This window comes from Cherax quadricarinatus, chromosome 30, assembly GCF_038502225.1.
Source record: "Cherax quadricarinatus isolate ZL_2023a chromosome 30, ASM3850222v1, whole genome shotgun sequence".
Lineage (NCBI taxonomy): Eukaryota > Metazoa > Arthropoda > Malacostraca > Decapoda > Parastacidae > Cherax > Cherax quadricarinatus.
In genome coordinates this window covers 34,648,575-34,667,874 of record NC_091321.1, presented here as the reverse complement: position 1 = coordinate 34,667,874, position 19,300 = coordinate 34,648,575, and the positions used below count along the sequence as shown (strand labels likewise).

Genomic DNA, 19,300 nt, shown 5'->3' with positions numbered 1-19,300 from the left:
ATGAACAATAGATTAAAATATCTGATTGGTCAAAAGAGAGGAATATATAGGCAAATCAAAAGAGGAGAGGGGCAATTAAGAAATCAATGTATTCAGTTAAAGAGAGAAATAAAAAAGGGAATTAGAAAAACAAAAAGAGATTATGAGGTTAAAGTTGCAAGAGAATCGAAGACTAACCCAAAAGGATTCTTTCAGGTATACAGAAGTAAGATCAGGGACAAGATAGGCCCACTCAAAAGTTCCTCGGGTCAGCTCACTAACAGTGATAAGGAAATGTGTAGAATTTTTAACACATACTTCCTCTCAGTTTTTACACAGGAGGATACCAGCGATATTCCAGAAATGATAAATTATGTAGAACAGGACGATAATAAACTATGCACGATTAGGGTCACAAGTGACATGGTCCTTAGGCAAATAGATAAATTAAAACCTAACAAATCCCCAGGCCCTGATGAACTGTATGCAAGGGTTCTAAAGGAATGTAAAGAGGAGCTTAGCAAACCTTTAGCTAATCTTTTCAACATATCACTACAAACTGGCATGGTGCCAGATAAGTGGAAAATAGCAAATGTGATACCTATTTTCGAAGCAGATGACAGGTCCTTAGCTTCGAACTATAGACCAATAAGCCTAACCTCCATAGTGGGAAAATTTATGGAGTCAATAACTGCCGAGGCAGTTCGTAGCCACCTTGAAAAGCATAAATTAATCAACGAATCTCAGCATGGTTTTACAAAGGGGCGTTCCTGCCTTACGAATTTATTAACTTTTTTTCACTAAGGTATTTGAGGAGGTAGATCATGGTAATGAATATGATATTGTGTATATGAACTTCAGTAAGGCTTTTGACAGGGTCCCACATCAGAGACTATTGAGGAAAATTAAGGCACATGGAATAGGAGGAGAAATTTTTTCCTGGATAGACGCATGGTTGACAAATAGGCAGCAGAGAGTTTGCATAAATGGGGAGAAATCAGAGTGGGGAAGCGTCACGAGCGGTGTTCCACAGGGGTCAGTGTTGGGCCCCCTGCTGTTCACAATCTACATAAACGACATAGATGTGGGCATAAAGAGCGACATCAGCAAGTTTGCCGATGACACCAAAATAGGCCGTCGAATTCATTCTGACGAGGACATTAGAGCACTCCAGGAAGATTTGAATAGACTGATGCAGTGGTCGGAGAAGTGGCAGATGCAGTTTAATATAGACAAATGCAAAGTTCTAAATGTTGGACAGGACAATAACCATGCCACATATAAACTAAATAATGTAGATCTTAATATTACGGTTTGCGAAAAAGATTTAGGAGTTCTGGTTAGCAGTAATCTAAAACAAAGACTACAGTGCATAAGTGTTCGCAATAAAGCTAATAGAATCCTTGGCTTCATATCAAGAAGCATAAATAATAGGAGTCCTCAGGTTGTTCTTCAACTCTATACATCCTTGGTTAGGCCTCATTTAGATTATGCTGCACAGTTTTGGTCACCGTATTACAGAATGGATACAAATGCTCTGGAAAATGTACAAAGGAGGATGACAAAGTTGATCCCATGTATCAGAAACCTTCCCTATGAGGATAGACTAAGGGCCCTGAATCTGCACTCTCTAGAAAGACGTAGAATTAGGGGGGATATGATTGAGGTGTATAAATGGAAGACAGGAATAAATAAAGGGGATGTAAATAGTGTGCTGAAAATATCTAGCCTAGACAGGACTCGCAGCAATGGTTTTAAGTTGGAAAAATTCAGATTCAGGAAGGATATAGGAAAGTACTGGTTTGGTAATAGAGTTGTGGATGAGTGGAACAAACTCCCAAGTACAGTTATAGAGGCCAGAACCTTGTGTAGCTTTAAAAATAGGTTGGATTTATCCACATGAGTGGATGTGGGTGGGTGTGAGTTGGACCTGATAGCTTGTGCTACCAGGTCGGTTGCCGTGTTCCTCTCTTAAGTCAATGTGACCTGACCTGACTAGGTTGGGTGCATTGGCTTAAGACGGTAGGAGACTTGGACCTGCCTCGCATGGGCCAGTAGGCCTGCTGCAGTGTTCCTTCGTTCTTATGTTCTTATGTTCTTATCCTCATAGGGAAGATTTCTGATACATTGGATCATCTTTGTCATCCTCCTCTGTACGTTTTCCAGAGCATTTACATCCATTCTGTAATACGGTGACCCGAACTGAGCAGCATAGTCTAAATGAGGCCTAACCAAGGATATATAGAGTTGAAGAACAACCTGAGGACTTCTATTATTTATACTTCTAGATATGAAGCCTAGAATTCTGTTAGCTTTATTGCGAACACTAATGCACTGTTGTCTTGGTTTTAGATTACTGCTAACCAGAACTCCTAAATCCTTTTCGCAATCAGTAGTATTAAGATCTACATTATTTAGTTCATATGTGGCATGGTTATTTAACTGTCCAACATTTAGAACTTTGCATTTGTCAATATTAAACTGCATCTGCCACTTCTCCGACCATTGCATCAGTCTATTCAAATCATCCTGGAGTGCTCTAGTGCCCTCATTAGAATGAATTGGACAGCCTATTTTGGTGTCATCAGCAAATTTGCTTATGTCGCTATTTATTCCCTCATCTATGTCATTTATGTAAATTGTGAACAACAACGGGCCCAACAGTGACCCCCGAAGAACACCGCTTGTGACGTGCCCCCATTCTGATTTCTCCCCATTTATGCAAACTCTCTGCTGTCTATTTGTCAGCCATGCCTCTACCCAGGAAAAAATTTCTCCTCCTATTCCGTGTGCCTTAAGTTTCCTCAATAGCCTCTGATGTGGAACTCTATCGAAAGTCTTACTGAAGTCCATATACACAATATCATATTCATTACCATGATCTACCTCCTCAAACACCTTATTGAAAAAAGAGTTAGTTAATTCGTAAGACAGGAACTCCCCTTTGTAAAACCATGTTGAGATTCATTAATCAATCTGTGCCTGTCAAGATGGCTGCGAATTGCTTCGGCAATTATTGATTCCATAAATTTTCCCCCTATGGAGGTAAGGTTTATTGGTCTATAGTTCGAAGCCAAGGACCTGTCACCTGCCTTGTAAATAGGTATTACATTTGCCATTTTCCACTTATCGGACACTATGCCAGTTTTTAGTGATATGCTAAAAAGATTAGCCAAAGGTATGCTAAGTTCCACTTTACATTCCTTTAACACCCTTGCAAACAGTTCATCAGGACCTGGGGATTTGTTAGGTTTTAGTTTCTCTATTTGTCTGAGGACCATGTCACTAGTTACCACAATCGCACATAGTTTATTATCCTGTTCTACATAATCTATTATTTCAGGAATATTGCTAGTATTTTCCTGGGTGAAAACTGAGAGGAAGTAGGAATTGAGAATTTCACACATATCCTTATCACTGTCAGTGATCTGACCAGAGTTACTCTTAAGTTGGCCAATCTTGTCCCTAATCTTACTTATGTATACCTGAAAGAACCGTTTTGGGTTAGTCTTTGAATCCCTTGCGACCTTAGCTTCATAATCCCTTTTTGCTTTTCTTATTCCTTTCTTTATTTCTCTCTTTAATTGAATATATTGATTTCTTAACTGCCCATCCCCTCTTTTGAAATGCCTATATATGCCTATCTTTTGACCAATGAGATGTTTTAATCTATTGTTCATCCATTTGGGATCATTTTTGTTAGACCTAATTTCCCTACTCAGAACAAAAGTTGTCTGGGCAGCTAGAACTATGCTCTGAAAAACGTCGTAGTGGCAACCAAGATCACCTACCTGACCCATAGTCATGACACCCCAATTTAGCCCACCCAAGTAATTTTTCAGTCCCATGAAGTCGGCCAAGCGAAAATCTGGGACAGAGATTTGATTGCAGTTATCTGGATAATTCCATGATATATTGAAACTAAGTGATTTGTGATCACTTTTCCCAAGCTCATCATTAACCTCAAGATTATTAATTAGTGAATCTTTGTTGGCAAGAACCAAGTCAAGCAGATTGTTTCCTCTAGTTGGTTCTGTCACAACCTGTTCTAAAAAGCAATCCTGAACCGTATTAAGAAAGTCACAAGACTCAAGATTTCCTGTCATATTGTTCCAATCAATTTGTCTGAAGATAAAATCTCCCATTATCACAACATTTTCATATCTAGATGCCTTATGAATTTCGTCCCATAACAGCTTACAGCACTCCCTATCAAGGTTTGGGGGCCTATAAATCACACCCAAAATTAATTTGTCACGTCCCTCGAGAAACTGCAGCCACACAGATTCAGTGTTCGATGTTTCTAATCTGATATCATGTCTAAGACAACAATTTAAATTTTCTCTGACATACATCGCCACTCCACCACCCTTCCTGCTGACCCTATTAGTGTGGAATAGTTTATAACCCTGTATGTTGCATTCAGAAGGTATTTCTCTATCTTTCAGGTTGAACCAGGTCTTTGTTATATCAATAATATCTATATTACCTACACTTGTAAGTAATCTTAGCTCATCTATGTTATTTCTTAGACTATTTGTATAGTAAACCTTAAAGGACCTAGTCACTCGTTGCCCTCTACTATCTCTCTTTGTTTGTTGATCAATTGATTTGCCATTACTAGCAACTTTATTTTGAATATTGTCTTTTAAACATATCCCTGAGGTATCCCGGTAATAACTGCTGTTTTTAACTCTAATGCTACAGCCTGATTGTTTCCCACAAACACCCATACCTCTATAATCTATCAGTTTAAATTCCTAGACAAGTCATCAATTACCATCTCAATTGAACTGGCTAATGCAACCACTCCATCCTCAGAGAGATGAACCTCATCCCTTGCATACATACCACGTTTGTCAAAGAATAAGTCCCAGTTATCAATGAATGGGATTGTAAGTTCCTTGCAGTACCTTTCTAGGTAAGATGCTACATATGACTGGGATCTCACCCTTAGGCCTAACTACTTCTATGGCTGACCTGTACTTATCCAGCAGCTCCTCTCTTCTGCCCTTCCCAATGTCATCACCCCCAGCACTAAGACAGATAATGGGCTTGTTACCATTACCTGCCATAATATTATCCAACCTGCTGACTATGTCACCAACACCAGCTCCAGGAAGACACACTCTCTGTCTGACCTTTCTGTCTCTGTTACAAAATGCACGGTCCATATATCTTACCTGAGAATAGCCTACTATTAAAATATTCTTACCTTGATTAGCAGGGTAATCAGTGGTACCTTCAACCTCACTAACCACTGAAGTACACTCGTCTTGGAGAACAGAGAATCGATTTCCTACCTTCACATCTTCTCTATTAACTCTCCTCATCTTCCTTCTTCCTGAACTGTGAACCACTTGCCACTTAAAGTGGCTGCCACTATCACTGCTGGTGACCATTCCTTCCTTACCAGCTAAATCCTCCTCACACTCGCTCCCAAACTCATCTATGCGAAGTTTCAGCCTCCTATTTTCCTCCTGAAGAAGTAGAATCTCCTTCTTCAACACTTTAACCTGAGATTCTAAAACACTACAACAAGCCATGGTGCTTGGTAACAGCCCACGCTAACTCCCAAGAGCTTAGGCAGGTATGACCGCAGGTGACCACTGACCTCAGCGTACTGACCACTGACCTCAGCGTACTGACCACTGACCTTAGCGGTCTCAGATGGGCTCCTTTGTGTAACCTTTGCCGATGCTGCAAAACTAATACGAAGTATAAGAACCGAATTGGATAGGTATAAACACCAGAGATTTAAACTGACTACAGTTGTGGTCAAACAAGTGACTTAATGAGTTCAACCCGAACAAACTGAAAAGGATGAGGGCAGATAGGACGCAGAGGACAGCGTGGGTAGAAATAACCTGCAATTATCAAGAGAGTGAAACATTAACCAAGAGAGAGAAACATTAACCAATTAACGGCATAGGCATAAGCAAGATTAGATTTCCTCAAGAAAAGCATTGAATAACTTCAATAAAGAGTCCTGAACCTTATTTATATACGATATACGTTATGCTGTTCATTGAGTAAGAGGACACAGAATAGACTACACCTGGTGAAGCACATTACGAAGCTAGAAAATGTTGCATGATATTATCAACACTTTGAGGAATGCACCGTGAAGAGAAGTAGAAAGACCTTGACGAACAGAAGGACAAGAAAACATTATTAAGTCATATAAAATCTTAAGAGATGTTAATAGGGCAGATAAGGACAGACTCTTTGAATTAATGAGACCAGAAGAAGCAAAGAGGCAAATGCCTACATAGTATGTACACTCAAGACCAGGAAAATGTAGGTGGTGATGACAGTGATACACAACTCTCCACTAAATAGGAGGAAACCAGGACAAGAATGCGACAGCACCAAAGCAAAAATGGCTGCATGAGCATTGCAAAGCTTGAGACTGGGAGAGTCTCAAGCCACATACACGGGCAAGAAATCAGGAGGACAAAGATGCTAGAGGTAATACTGAAAAAATTAATGCACCAATATGTCAGAGATCAACCACGGAAAGAGATAGAGGGGGAGACAGAAAAGACAGGTAGAGAGAGAGAGAGAGAGAGAGAGAGAGAGAGAGAGAGAGACAGACAGACAGACAGACAGACAGACAGACAGACAGACAGAGAAATAAAGAGACAGAGAGGGGGGAATGAACCATTGAGGTCGGACCCTGTATTCAACCTGGACGATTTTGACTTTGGTGGAATTGAATTTGAAAGTTCTTTCGGTGCTAGCAACTACATAGTTCAGAGTTTTGAATATCTTATGGAAGCCAACTTGGAGAGTGAGGTGGTACAGGAAGCCATACGTCGGAATATGACTTCACAGGAATGGAACAATTCTTGAATGAGGTGCAGTGGGAAAGAGAACCGTATGGGAAGACAGCGAGTGAGATGATGTATGCAACTGGAAAGTACTGAGGAGACGCATTTTCCAGCTACATGGTTCACCCAGCCAATAGTTCACCCAGAGGTGCAGAGAGGCAAAGGCTGGAAGTACTAGAGTATGGAAAAAATATACAAGGTATGGAATGCAGTATAACAAGGAGGTGAACAGAAGAGCCAGAAATGAATAAGCGTTGATAAGAAAATTACTAGAACGTTTGTGAAGAGGTCAGCAAGAAATTTAAGAAGGTTTTTCAAGAGAAAAGAGAGAAAATACCAGAGACACAAACAGGTAAAGTGCACTAACAAGTGTAAGACATAATACTTATGGCAGAAAAGCTGAGGAAGCTATTGAATGAACTATTTACCTGGAAGGCGTTAGAACCAGATAGTATCTCTCCATGGGTACTGAGATAGGGAGCGGAAGCATTGTGTGAGCCACTAGCCACAATCTTCAAAAAGCCAGTGGACACAGAGCAACTTCTGGAGGTATGGATGACAGCAAATTTAGTCTCAATATTTAAAAAAGAAACAGACACAGACATGTACAGTATGCAAAATGTAGAACATCTACAAAAAGAATGGCTTCATAAATGACAATTAACATGGCTTGAAAGTTGATAAATCTTGTCCTCAAGGGTATAACAACAAACTTTGTCTTCACTTCGACTCAGGGTTGAGAATAATTTAAGTGTTAGGCAATATTTCATGTTGCTACCCTATAACAATCATGTTGCTACCCTATAACAATCATGTTGCTACCCTATAACAATCATGTTGCTACCCCATAACAATCATGTTGCTACCCTATAACAATCATGTTGCTACCCTATAACAATCATGTTGCTACCCTATAACAATCATGTTGCTACCCCATAACAATCATGTTGCTACCCTATAACAATCATGTTGCTACCCCATAACAATCATGTTGCTACCCTATAACAATCATGTTGCTACCCCATAACAATCATGTTGCTACCCTATAACAATCATGTTGCTACCCTATAACAATCATGTTGCTACCCCATAACAATCATGTTGCTACCCTATAACAATCATGTTGCTACCCCATAACAATCATGTTGCTACCTCATTACAATCATGTTGCTACCCCATTACAGTCATGTTGCTACCCTATAACAATCATGTTGCTACCCTATAACAATCATGTTGCTACCCTATAACAATCATGTTGCTACCCTATAACAATCATGTTGCTACCCTATAACAATCATGTTGCTACCCCATAACAATCATGTTGCTACCCTATAACAATCATGTTGCTACCCCATAACAATCATGTTGCTACCTCATTACAATCATGTTGCTACCCCATTACAGTCATGTTGCTACCCCATAACAATCATGTTGCTACCCCATAACAATCATGTTGCTACCCCATAACAATCATGTTGCTACCCTATAACAATCATGTTGCTACCCCATAACAATCATGTTGCTACCCCATTACAATCATGTTGCTACCCCATTACAGTCATGTTGCTACCCCATAACAATCATGTTGCTACCCTATAACAATCATGTTGCTACCCCATAACAATCATGTTGCTACCCTATAACAATCATGTTGCTACCCCATTACAATCATGTTGCTACCCTATAACAATCATGTTGCTACCCTATAACAATCATGTTGCTACCCTATAACAATCATGTTGCTACCCCATAACAATCATGTTGCTACCCCATAACAATCATGTTGCTACCCCATAACAATCATGTTGCTACCCCATAACAATCATGTTGCTACCCCATAACAATCATGTTGCTACCCTATAACAATCATGTTGCTACCCCATAACAATCATGTTGCTACCCTATAACAATCATGTTGCTACCCCATAACAATCATGTTGCTACCCCATAACAATCATGTTGCTACCCCATAACAATCATGTTGCTACCCCATAACAATCATGTTGCTACCCCATAACAATCATGTTGCTACCCCATAACAATCATGTTGCTACCTCATTACAATCATGTTGCTACCCCATTACAATCATGTTGCTACCCCATTACAATCATGTTGCTACCCCATAACAATCATGTTGCTACCCCATAACAATCATGTTGCTACCCCATAACAATCATGTTGCTACCCTATAACAATCATGTTGCTACCCTATAACAATCATGTTGCTACCCCATAACAATCATGTTGCTACCCCATAACAATCATGTTGCTACCCCATAACAATCATGTTGCTACCCTATAACAATCATGTTGCTACCCCATAACAATCATGTTGCTACCCTATAACAATCATGTTGCTACCCCATAACAATCATGTTGCTACCCCATAACAATCATGTTGCTACCCTATAACAATCATGTTGCTACCCCATAACAATCATGTTGCTACCCCATAACAATCATGTTGCTACCCCATAACAATCATGTTGCTACCCCATAACAATCATGTTGCTACCCCATAACAATCATGTTGCTACCCCATAACAATCATGTTGCTACCCCATAACAATCATGTTGCTACCCCATAACAATCATGTTGCTACCCTATAACAATCATGTTGCTACCCCATAACAATCATGTTGCTACCCCATAACAATCATGTTGCTACCCCATAACAATCATGTTGCTACCCCATAACAATCATGTTGCTACCCCATAACATTCATGTTGCTACCCCATAACAATCATGTTGCTACCCCATAACAATCATGTTGCTACCCCATAACAATCATGTTGCTACCCCATTACAATCATGTTGCTACCCCATTACAATCATGTTGCTACCCCATTACAATCATGTTACTACCCCATTACAATCATGTTGCTACCCCATAACAATCATGTTGCTACCCCATTACAATCATGTTGCTACCCCATTACAATCATGTTGCTACCCCATTACAATCATGTTGCTACCCCATTACAATCATGTTGCTACCCCATTACAATCATGTTGCTACCCCATAACAATCATGTTGCTACCCCATTACAATCATGTTGCTACCCCATTACAATCATGTTGCTACCCCATAACAATCATGTTGCTACCCCATAACAATCATGTTGCTACCTCATTACAATCATGTTGCTACCCCATAACAATCATGTTGCTACCCCATAACAATCATGTTGCTACCTCATTACAATCATGTTGCTACCCCATTACAATCATGTTGCTACCCCATAACAATCATGTTGCTACCCCATAACAATCATGTTGCTACCCCATAACAATCATGTTGCTACCCCATTACAATCATGTTGCTACCCCATTACAATCATGTTGCTACCCCATTACAATCGTGTTGCTACCCCATTACAATCATGTTGCTACCCCATAACAATCATGTTGCTACCCCATAACAATCATGTTGCTACCCCATAACAATCATGTTGCTACCCCATTACAATCGTGTTGCTACCCCATAACAATCATGTTGCTACCCCATAACAATCATGTTGCTACCCCATAACAATCATGTTGCTACCCCATTACAATCATGTTGCTACCCCATTACAATCGTGTTGCTACCCATAACAATTTTGTTTTTATTACCAATTTATCCACCTAAATAGTCTTTTTGTTTGATGACTTTGCATAAACAATCTCATAAACAATACGACGGAGGACTGAGTGACCCGTTATTTCCCTCAGTCTTTTTTGGGTATTATGTTGACATATATAATTAACTTTTGCTTGGACGTATGATTAGATTTTTATATTTTGCCACCGAAGTTGCTAGTTTATTGTGCACCCCATATCCATCCTGTGGACGGTAGTGCGAGAGCATATGGATACACAAAAGGCCTAGGAACTAGGCCCCAAAAGGGTTAACAGGTGTACATATGGGTTTTTTATCTACATATCTACAGTTCACTTATCTGTTACAAGCAAATTTAGGAAATTTGCTTAGTATATCTAGTATCTTATTTTCATTAATAAGATATCTTGACATGTCACATAGGTTATTATACTGTCTGTCTCTGTATTCCTCAATAAGTGGACAATTAAGCACATAGTGTTCAAGAGAGTGACCATATGCCTGATCACATAATTTACATTTAGTTTGATCATCATCTGTGTGTCTCCCAAACTGCCAGAAGTACTTGTAACCAAGCCTAAGCCTGGCCACTACAACATCAGTCAGTCTGTTCACATTGCAAGTTGCTCCATAAACATACTTATCTACGTTCATGTTATCATGGATCTACTTAGGCTTCTAACTGCATTCCTATAACAATCATTTCCATTATTTATTTCTCTCCTAATATTATTCCTAATGCTAGACACAGATATACCAAAGTTATATTCTACATTCTCCTTCTGGTATTCTTCTTAGCCAACACATCAACTTTATCGTGAAGGAGTAATCCAGTGTGTGATGGGATCCAATTTATGTTCACAATTTACATAAACGATGAAGATGAGGGAATAAATAGCGACATAAGCAAATTTGCTGATGACACAAAAATAGGCCGTCCAATTCATTCTATTGAGGGCATCAGTGCACTCCAGTATGATTTGAATAGACTGATGCAATGGTCGGAGAAGTGGCAGATGCAGTTTAATATTGACAAATGCAAAGTGCTAAATGTTGGACAGGTAAATAACCATTCCATTTATAAACTGAATAGTGTAGATCTTAATACTACTGATTGCAAAAAGGATTTAGGAGTTCTGGTTAGCATTAATCTAAAACCAAGACAACAGTGCATAAGTGTTCGCAATGAAGATAACAGAATCCTTGACTTCGTCTCAAGAAGTATAAATAATAGAAGTCCTCAGGTTGTTCTTCAACTCTATATATCCTTGGTTAGGCCTCATTTAGACTATGCTGATCAGTTCTGGTCACCGTATTACAGAATGGATGTAAATGCTCTGGAAAACGTACAGAGGAGGATGACAAAGATGATCCCATGTATCAGAAATCTTCCCTATGAGGATAGACTGAGGACCCTGAATGTGCACTCTCTCGAAAGGCGTAGAATTAGGGGGGATATGATCGAGGTGTATAAATGGAAAACAGGAATAAATAAATGGGATGCAAATAGCGTGCTGAAAAGATCCAGCCAAGACAGGACTTGCAGCAATGGTTTCAAGTTAAGTTAGTAAGTAGTTTATTCAGGTTTACACAAATGCAGTTACATAAATTATCATACATAGCAGCATATGTGTAGAGAACCTGGGATAACCCAAAAAGTTAGTCAGAGTGACTTATTTCCATTGGGGTCCTTTTACCTTATTATTATAATATAAAGGTTATAATATTTTCTTATTATTCTACAATGAAGATAACATCTTATTATCATACTAAAAAGACTATCTACTACACGAGGGTCATTAAGACTATCTACAATACGAGGGTCATTACTAGGAATAAGGTAAAATTTACACGTATGTTAGCTAAAAAATAGAAAATCGTTCTCCTCCCTTTCTGTAGCTACATTCATCAGACACCTTTTGCCACTCTTCTTGAACTGGTTCATGCTATGACTGGCTTTGACATGTGCAGGCAGTCTGTTCCATTCCTTTATTGCTGTACAATAAAAGGTGTTTGAAGCCTGGCCACTGACTGTAGGTACTACAAAGTTGTGCTCTCTCCCCCTAGTACTATGATTGCTTTGGTTCCCAACCTTGACAAAATTGACAGCAAGATATTCTGGACATTGTTTGTGAGCAATTTTATAAACATGATAAAGCTTCAGCTGTTTTACTCTGTCTTCAACATTCAGCATATCCAACTGCTGTAATTCATTCTGGACTACATGCTCTCTTGGACCCAGGTCCAGGATGAATCTTACAATTTTGTTCTCGGTGATTTGCAGTCTATCTTTCAGTTTTTTTTTTGTCAAGGCAGAGTACCATAAAGAGCAAGCGTAATCCATAAGACACTGTATAAGGGCTAGACAGGATCCTGCGAGCCTCAGTAGGTAGACACTGTGCTTGTCTATACAGGAACTTCAGCCTGGCATCCGCTTTCTTTACTACACTGTTCCCTATCAATTCTCCTGACATGCATGGGTCAAAGGGGATTTCCAGATATTTTACTGATGAAACCAAAGTGATGGGTTCCCCATTACACTGGACATTAAAATTATTTACCCTTCTCAGTTTATGCTTCGTGCCAAAGAGAATGACTTCAGTTTTCCCGAGGTGTAATGATAGTTTGTTGTCTACTAACCATTTGCTGCAGGACTCCAGTTCCAGTGTTAATACATTAGCTATATCTTGTGGTTCTTGACCTGTCACTAAGAGAGCACTGTCATCTGCATACAGTAGGAGTTTGCACTTGACACTGATAGGCATGTCATTGACATAGCATAAGAATAATAAGGGACCCAGAATACTACCTTGGGGAACTCCACATGCTCTCGGCAGGGGCTCTGATTCCGTTTTGTTGATTTTGACAATTTGTCTCCTGTTGCTAAGGTAGGACTTAAACCAATCTACAGAACCTATACCGATAGCTTAAAGTTTTTTACATAATATATTGTGGTTGACAGTATCAAAGGCCTTTCGCAGGTCTAAGGTTACCATACCTATGAGGTTCCCCATTTACATTTCAGTTCTCAGGCAATCCATCAGATTAATTAGGGAGGTGTCGGTTGAGTAAGATCTTCTAAAGCCCGATTGGTAGCTATGGAGAATGTTGTTGTCATTAAGGTACTTAACTACTTGAGAGTACACCGCTCTCTCTAGAATTTTGGATATTATACTGAGTATACTAACAGGCCTATATTTGCTTACATCAGACCTACTATTTTTCTTGAAGATAGGAGTAACTTAAACCCCTCCGGTACGGCATTAGTGGTGATTGACAGATTTATTATGTTAGCAATAGGGATTGACAGTTCAGAAGCACCATCTTTTAGGAACTTAGACGGGATGTTATCCGGGCCAGTGCTCTTAGTTGGGTTTAACCTGCATAGTTCTTTTTGAATAAAGTCATGAGATACACTTACTAGTTGGGAATACCCCTTCATTGGTATAGTATGCTTGAAACTTATCAGAGTCTGTATTAAAGGTATTTGATGCAGCTGGTAGTTTACTTACTAGTGTTGATGCAACAGACGTGTAGTAGGAATTGAAACAATTTGTCACCTTAGATGTTTCGTGGCATACCTCATTATCGATAGTTTGTACGTGTTTATCGTCAGAACCTTTTTCTTTAAGCCTTTATCGGCATCTTGGCAGTCAGTTCCAAGGCAACCTTTGAAGCCAAAAGTCACGGGCTTCTTTCTTACAAATTGTTTGAAACTGAACGGAGTTTGGTGCAGTTTTGACATCATCACCGTACTCAAGAGCATCATCCTGACTACATATATTTATTAAACTATGAAAGACGTAGTTAATTTTTTTTTAATTCATACCATATTCTGTTAAGAGTAATGCTAAACTTATAGGCAAACAGCAGTGTGATCTTAGTCTCAACTTAGTATTGCAGTTATGATGACTGGATACTGGCAGTGCTACTGGTATATGTCTGTTTATAAAATTGTTTATACGTGTAAGGATAATGCATTGTTGGCATTTTTTTTATATTCTATATACAGAAAACCAAACTTTGTTACTTATAATGTATATAATTAAAACAGTTGCACCAAGAGACTTCCTTGACTCCTGTCAAGTGTCACATCACCTCATTGTTTGCAGTTATTTTTAAATGTGTATTGGGTTCCTTTAGAAAACTCTGTGAACAATATGGCAGTTTGTTGTGCGGCAGCACATCCTGTAGTAGTTTGTTGTGCACCAGCTCATCCTGTAGTAGTTTGTTGTGCACCAGCTCATCCTGTAGTAGTTTGTTGTGCACCAGCTCATCCTGTAGTAGTTTGTTGTGCACCAGCTCATCCTGTAGTAATCTGTTGTGCACCAGCTCATCCTGTAGTAGTTTGTTGTGCACCAGCTCATCCTGTAGTAGTTTGTTGTGCACCAGCTCATCCTGTAGTAGTTTGTTGTGCACCAGCTCATCCTGTAGTAGTTTGTTGTGCACCAGCTCATCCTGTAGTAGTTTGTTGTGCACCAGCTCATCCTGTAGTAGTTTGTTGTGCACCAGCTCATCCTGTAGTAGTTTGTTGTGCACCAGCTCATCCTGTAGTAGTTTATTGTGCACCAGCTCATCCTGTAGTAGTTTATTGTGCGCCAGCTGATCCTGTAGTAGTTTATTGTGCACCAGCTCATCCTGTAGTAGTTTATTGTTCACCAGCTCATCCTGTAGTAATTTATTGTTCACCAGCTCATCCTGTAGTAATTTATTGTGCACCAGCTCATCCTGTAGTAATTTATTGTGCACCAGCTCATCCTGTAGTAATTTATTGTGCACCAGCTCATCCTGTAGTAATTTATTGTGCACCAGCTCATCCTGTAGTAATTTATTGTGCATCAGCTGATCCTGTAGTAGCTTATTGTGCACCAGCTGATCCTGTAGTAATTTATTGTTCACCAGCTCATCCTGTAGTAATTTATTGTTCACTAGCTCATCCTGTAGTAATTTATTGTTCACCAGCTCATCCTGTAGTAATTTATTGTGCACCAGCTCATCCTGCAGTAGTTTATTGTGCACCAGCTGATCCTGTAGTAATTTATTGTTCACCAGCTCATTCTGTAGTAATTTATTGTTCACCAGCTCATCCTGTAGCAATTTATTGTGCACCAGCTCATCCTGCAGTAGTTTATTGTGCACCAGCTGATCCTGTAGTAGTTTATTGTGCACCAGCTCATCCTGTAGTAGCTTATTGTGCACCAGCTCATCCTGTAGTAATTTATTGTGCACCAGCTCATCCTGCAGTAGTTTATTGTGCACCAGCTGATCCTGTAGTAATTTATTGTTCACCAGCTCATTCTGTAGTAATTTATTGTTCACCAGCTCATCCTGTAGCAATTTATTGTGCACCAGCTCATCCTGCAGTAGTTTATTGTGCACCAGCTGATCCTGTAGTAGTTTATTGTGCACCAGCTCATCCTGTAGTAGCTTATTGTGCACCAGCTCATCCTGTAGCAATTTATTGTGCACCAGCTCATCCTGTAGTAGTTTATTGTGCACCAGCTGATCCTGTAGTAGTTTATTGTGCACCAGCTCATCCTGTAGTAGTTTACTGTGCACCAGCTCATCCTGTAGTAGCTTATTGTGCACCAGCTCATCCTGTAGCAATTTATTGTGCACCAGCTCATCCTGTAGTAGTTTATTGTGCACCAGCTCATCCTGTAGTAGCTTATTGTGCACCAGCTCATCCTGTAGTAGCTTATTGTGCACCAGCTCATCCTGTAGTAGCTTATTGTGCACCAGCTCATCCTGTAGTAGCTTATTGTGCACCAGCTCATCCTGCAGTAGCTTATTGTGCACCAGCTCATCCTGTAGTAGCTTATTGTGCACCAGCTCATCCTGTAGTAGCTTATTGTGCACCAGCTCATCCTGTAGTAGCTTATTGTGCACCAGCTCATCCTGTAGTAGCTTATTGTGCACCAGCTCATCCTGTAGCAATTTATTGTGCACCAGCTCATCCTGTAGTAGCTTATTGTGCACCAGCTCATCCTGTAGTAGCTTATTGTGCACCAGCTCATCCTGTAGCAATTTATTGTGCACCAGCTCATCCTGTAGTAGCTTATTGTGCACCAGCTCATCCTGTAGTAGCTTATTGTGCACCAGCTCATCCTGTAGTAGCTTATTGTGCACCAGCTGATCCTGTAGTAATTTATTGTGCACCAGCTCATCCTGTAGTAGCTTATTGTGCACCAGCTGATCCTGTAGTAATTTATTGTGCACCAGCTCATCCTGCAGTAGTTAACTATATGAAGAATGTGAGATTCTTTTTCTGACATTTCGTCATATTGTACGTATTTGTACATCGAGAAACAGAAGTACTCTCCAACATAAAAAAATAGAAAATGAAACATCATTAATGTAATAAAAACAGTCATGAATTTAGATCAAAAAAAAATATACACACGTCAATAATTTATCTAATAAAGAAGACTAACCAGTGTATATAATCCACTGTATATAAACCACTGTATATAAACCAGTGTATATAAAGTGTCAAGGTAAGACCTACTTGTAGGTTCTGGTACACTTGCGTTCCCCGACGGTCGACGGCGGGTACAATCTCAGACTTTCTGAAATATATCGTTATTATAATCAGATAATAAAGTGATAAAAATAAATTGAAATGCTTAGACTTTATTAACAAGAATTTTTTTATATATTTTATTGTAAACATGTCAGTAAAGTTACAAAATAATATATAACAGAGACTCTGAACAGCACAAAGCAATATACAAACCAGCCATACCTGACCACACCAGCACCACACAACGGCGGGGTGAAAACTGCCCACCCACAAGGACCACCCCACCCTGCACCCTGCACCCTGCACCCTGCACCCTGCACCCTGTACTCTGCACCCTGCACTCTGCACCCTGCACCCTGCACCCTGCACCCTGCACCCTGCACCCTGCACCCTGCACTCTGCACTCTGCACCCTGCACCCTGCACCCTGTACTCTGCACCCTGCACTCTGCACCCTACACCCTGCACCCTGCACCCTACACCCTGCACCCTGCACCCTGTACTCTGCACCCTGCACTCTGCACCCTACACCCTGCACCCTGCACCCTACACCCTGCACCCTGCACCCTACACCCTGCACCCTGCACCCTGTACTCTGCACCCTGCACTCTGCACCCTACACCCTGCACCCTGCACCCGACACCCTGCACCCTGCACCCTGCACCCTACACCCTGCACTCTGCACCCTGCACCCTACACCCTGCACCCTGTACTCTGCACCCTGCACCCTGCACCCTACACCCTGCACCCTGCACCCTGCACTCTGCACCCTGCACCCTGTACTCTGCACTCTGCACCCTGCACCCTACACACTGCACCCTGCACCCTGCACTCTGCACCCTGCACTCTGCACCCTGCACCCTGCACCCTACACCCTGCACCCTGTACTCTGCACCCTGCACCCTGCACCCTGCACCCTGCACCCTGCACTCTGCACCCTGCACTCTGCACCCTGCACCCTGCACCCTGCACCCTGCACTCTGCACCCTGCACCCTGCACCCTGCACCCTGCACCCTACAACCTACACCCTGCACCCTGCACCCTGCACCCTGCGCCCTGCCCCCTGGACTCTGCACCCTGCACCCTACACCCTGCGCCCTGCACCCTCCACCCTGCACTCTGCACTCTGCACCCTGCACCCTGCACCCTGCACGCTGCACCCTGCACCCTGCACACTGCACCCTGCACCCTTCACCCTGCACCCTGCACCCTGCACCCTGTACCCTGCACCCTGCACCCTGCACCCTGCACCCTGCACTCTGCACCCTGCACCCTGCACCCTACACTCTGCACTCTGCACCCTGCACCCTGCACCCTGCACTCTGCACCCTGCACCCTGCACCCTGCACCCTGCACTCTGCACCCTGCACTCTGCACCCTGCACTCTGCACCCTGTACACTGCACCCTGCACCCTTCACCCTGCACCCTGCACTCTGCACCCTACACCCTGCACTCTGCACCCTGCACCCTGCACCCTGCACCCTGCACCCTGCACTCTGCACCCTGCACCCTGCACCCTGCACCCTACACCCTGCACCCTGCACCCTGTACTCTGCACCCTGCACCCTGCACCCTGCACTCTGCACCCTGCACTCTGCACCCTGCACCCTACACCCTGCACCCTGCACCCTGTACTCTGCACCCTGCACCCTGTACTCCGCACCCTGCACCCTGCACTCTGCACGCAGCACCCTGCACGCTGCACGCTGCACCCTACACCCTGCACCCTGCGCCCTGTACTCTGCACCCTGCACCCTGCACCCTGCACTCTGCACCCTGCACTCTGCACCCTGCACTCTGCACCCTGCACCCTGCACTCTGCACCCTGCACCCTGCACTCTGCACCCTGCACCCTGCACTCTGCACTCTGCACCCTGCACCCTGCACTCTGCACCCTGCACTCTGCACCCTGCACCCTGCACCCTGCACTCTGCACCCTGCACCCTGCACTCTGCACCCTGCACTCTGCACCCTGCACCCTGCACTCTGCACCCTGCACTCTGCACCCTGCACCCTACACTCTGCACTCTGCACCCTGCGCCCTGCACCCTGCACTCTGCACCCTGCACTCTGCACCCTGCACCCTGCACTCTGCACTCTGCACTCTGCACCCTGCACCCTGCACTCTGCACCCTGCACCCTGCACCCTGCACCCTGCACCCTGCACTCTGCACCCTGCACCCTGCACTCTGCACCCTGCACTCTGCACCCTGCGCCCTGCACTCTGCACCCTGCACCCTGCACCCTGCACTCTGCACCCTGCACCCTGCACCCTGCACTCTGCACCCTGCACCCTGCACCCTGCACCCTACACCCTGCACCCTGCACCCTGCACTCTGCACCCTGCACCCTGCACCCTG

General features: G+C 42.5%; 1 protein-coding gene across 1 annotated transcript in view; it reads right to left on the bottom strand.

Moving 5' to 3' along the window:
• Window positions 1-16,920: 16,920 nt before the first annotated feature.
• The window catches only part of LOC138853444 (cytochrome P450 9e2-like), a 76,015-nt gene continuing 73,635 nt past the window's right edge, over window positions 16,921-19,300 (bottom strand). Inside the window, exon 5 of the mRNA XM_070090124.1 lies at window positions 16,921-16,985. Coding sequence (XP_069946225.1) covers window positions 16,921-16,985 — 65 coding nt within the window. The remainder of the gene's footprint in view (window positions 16,986-19,300) is intronic.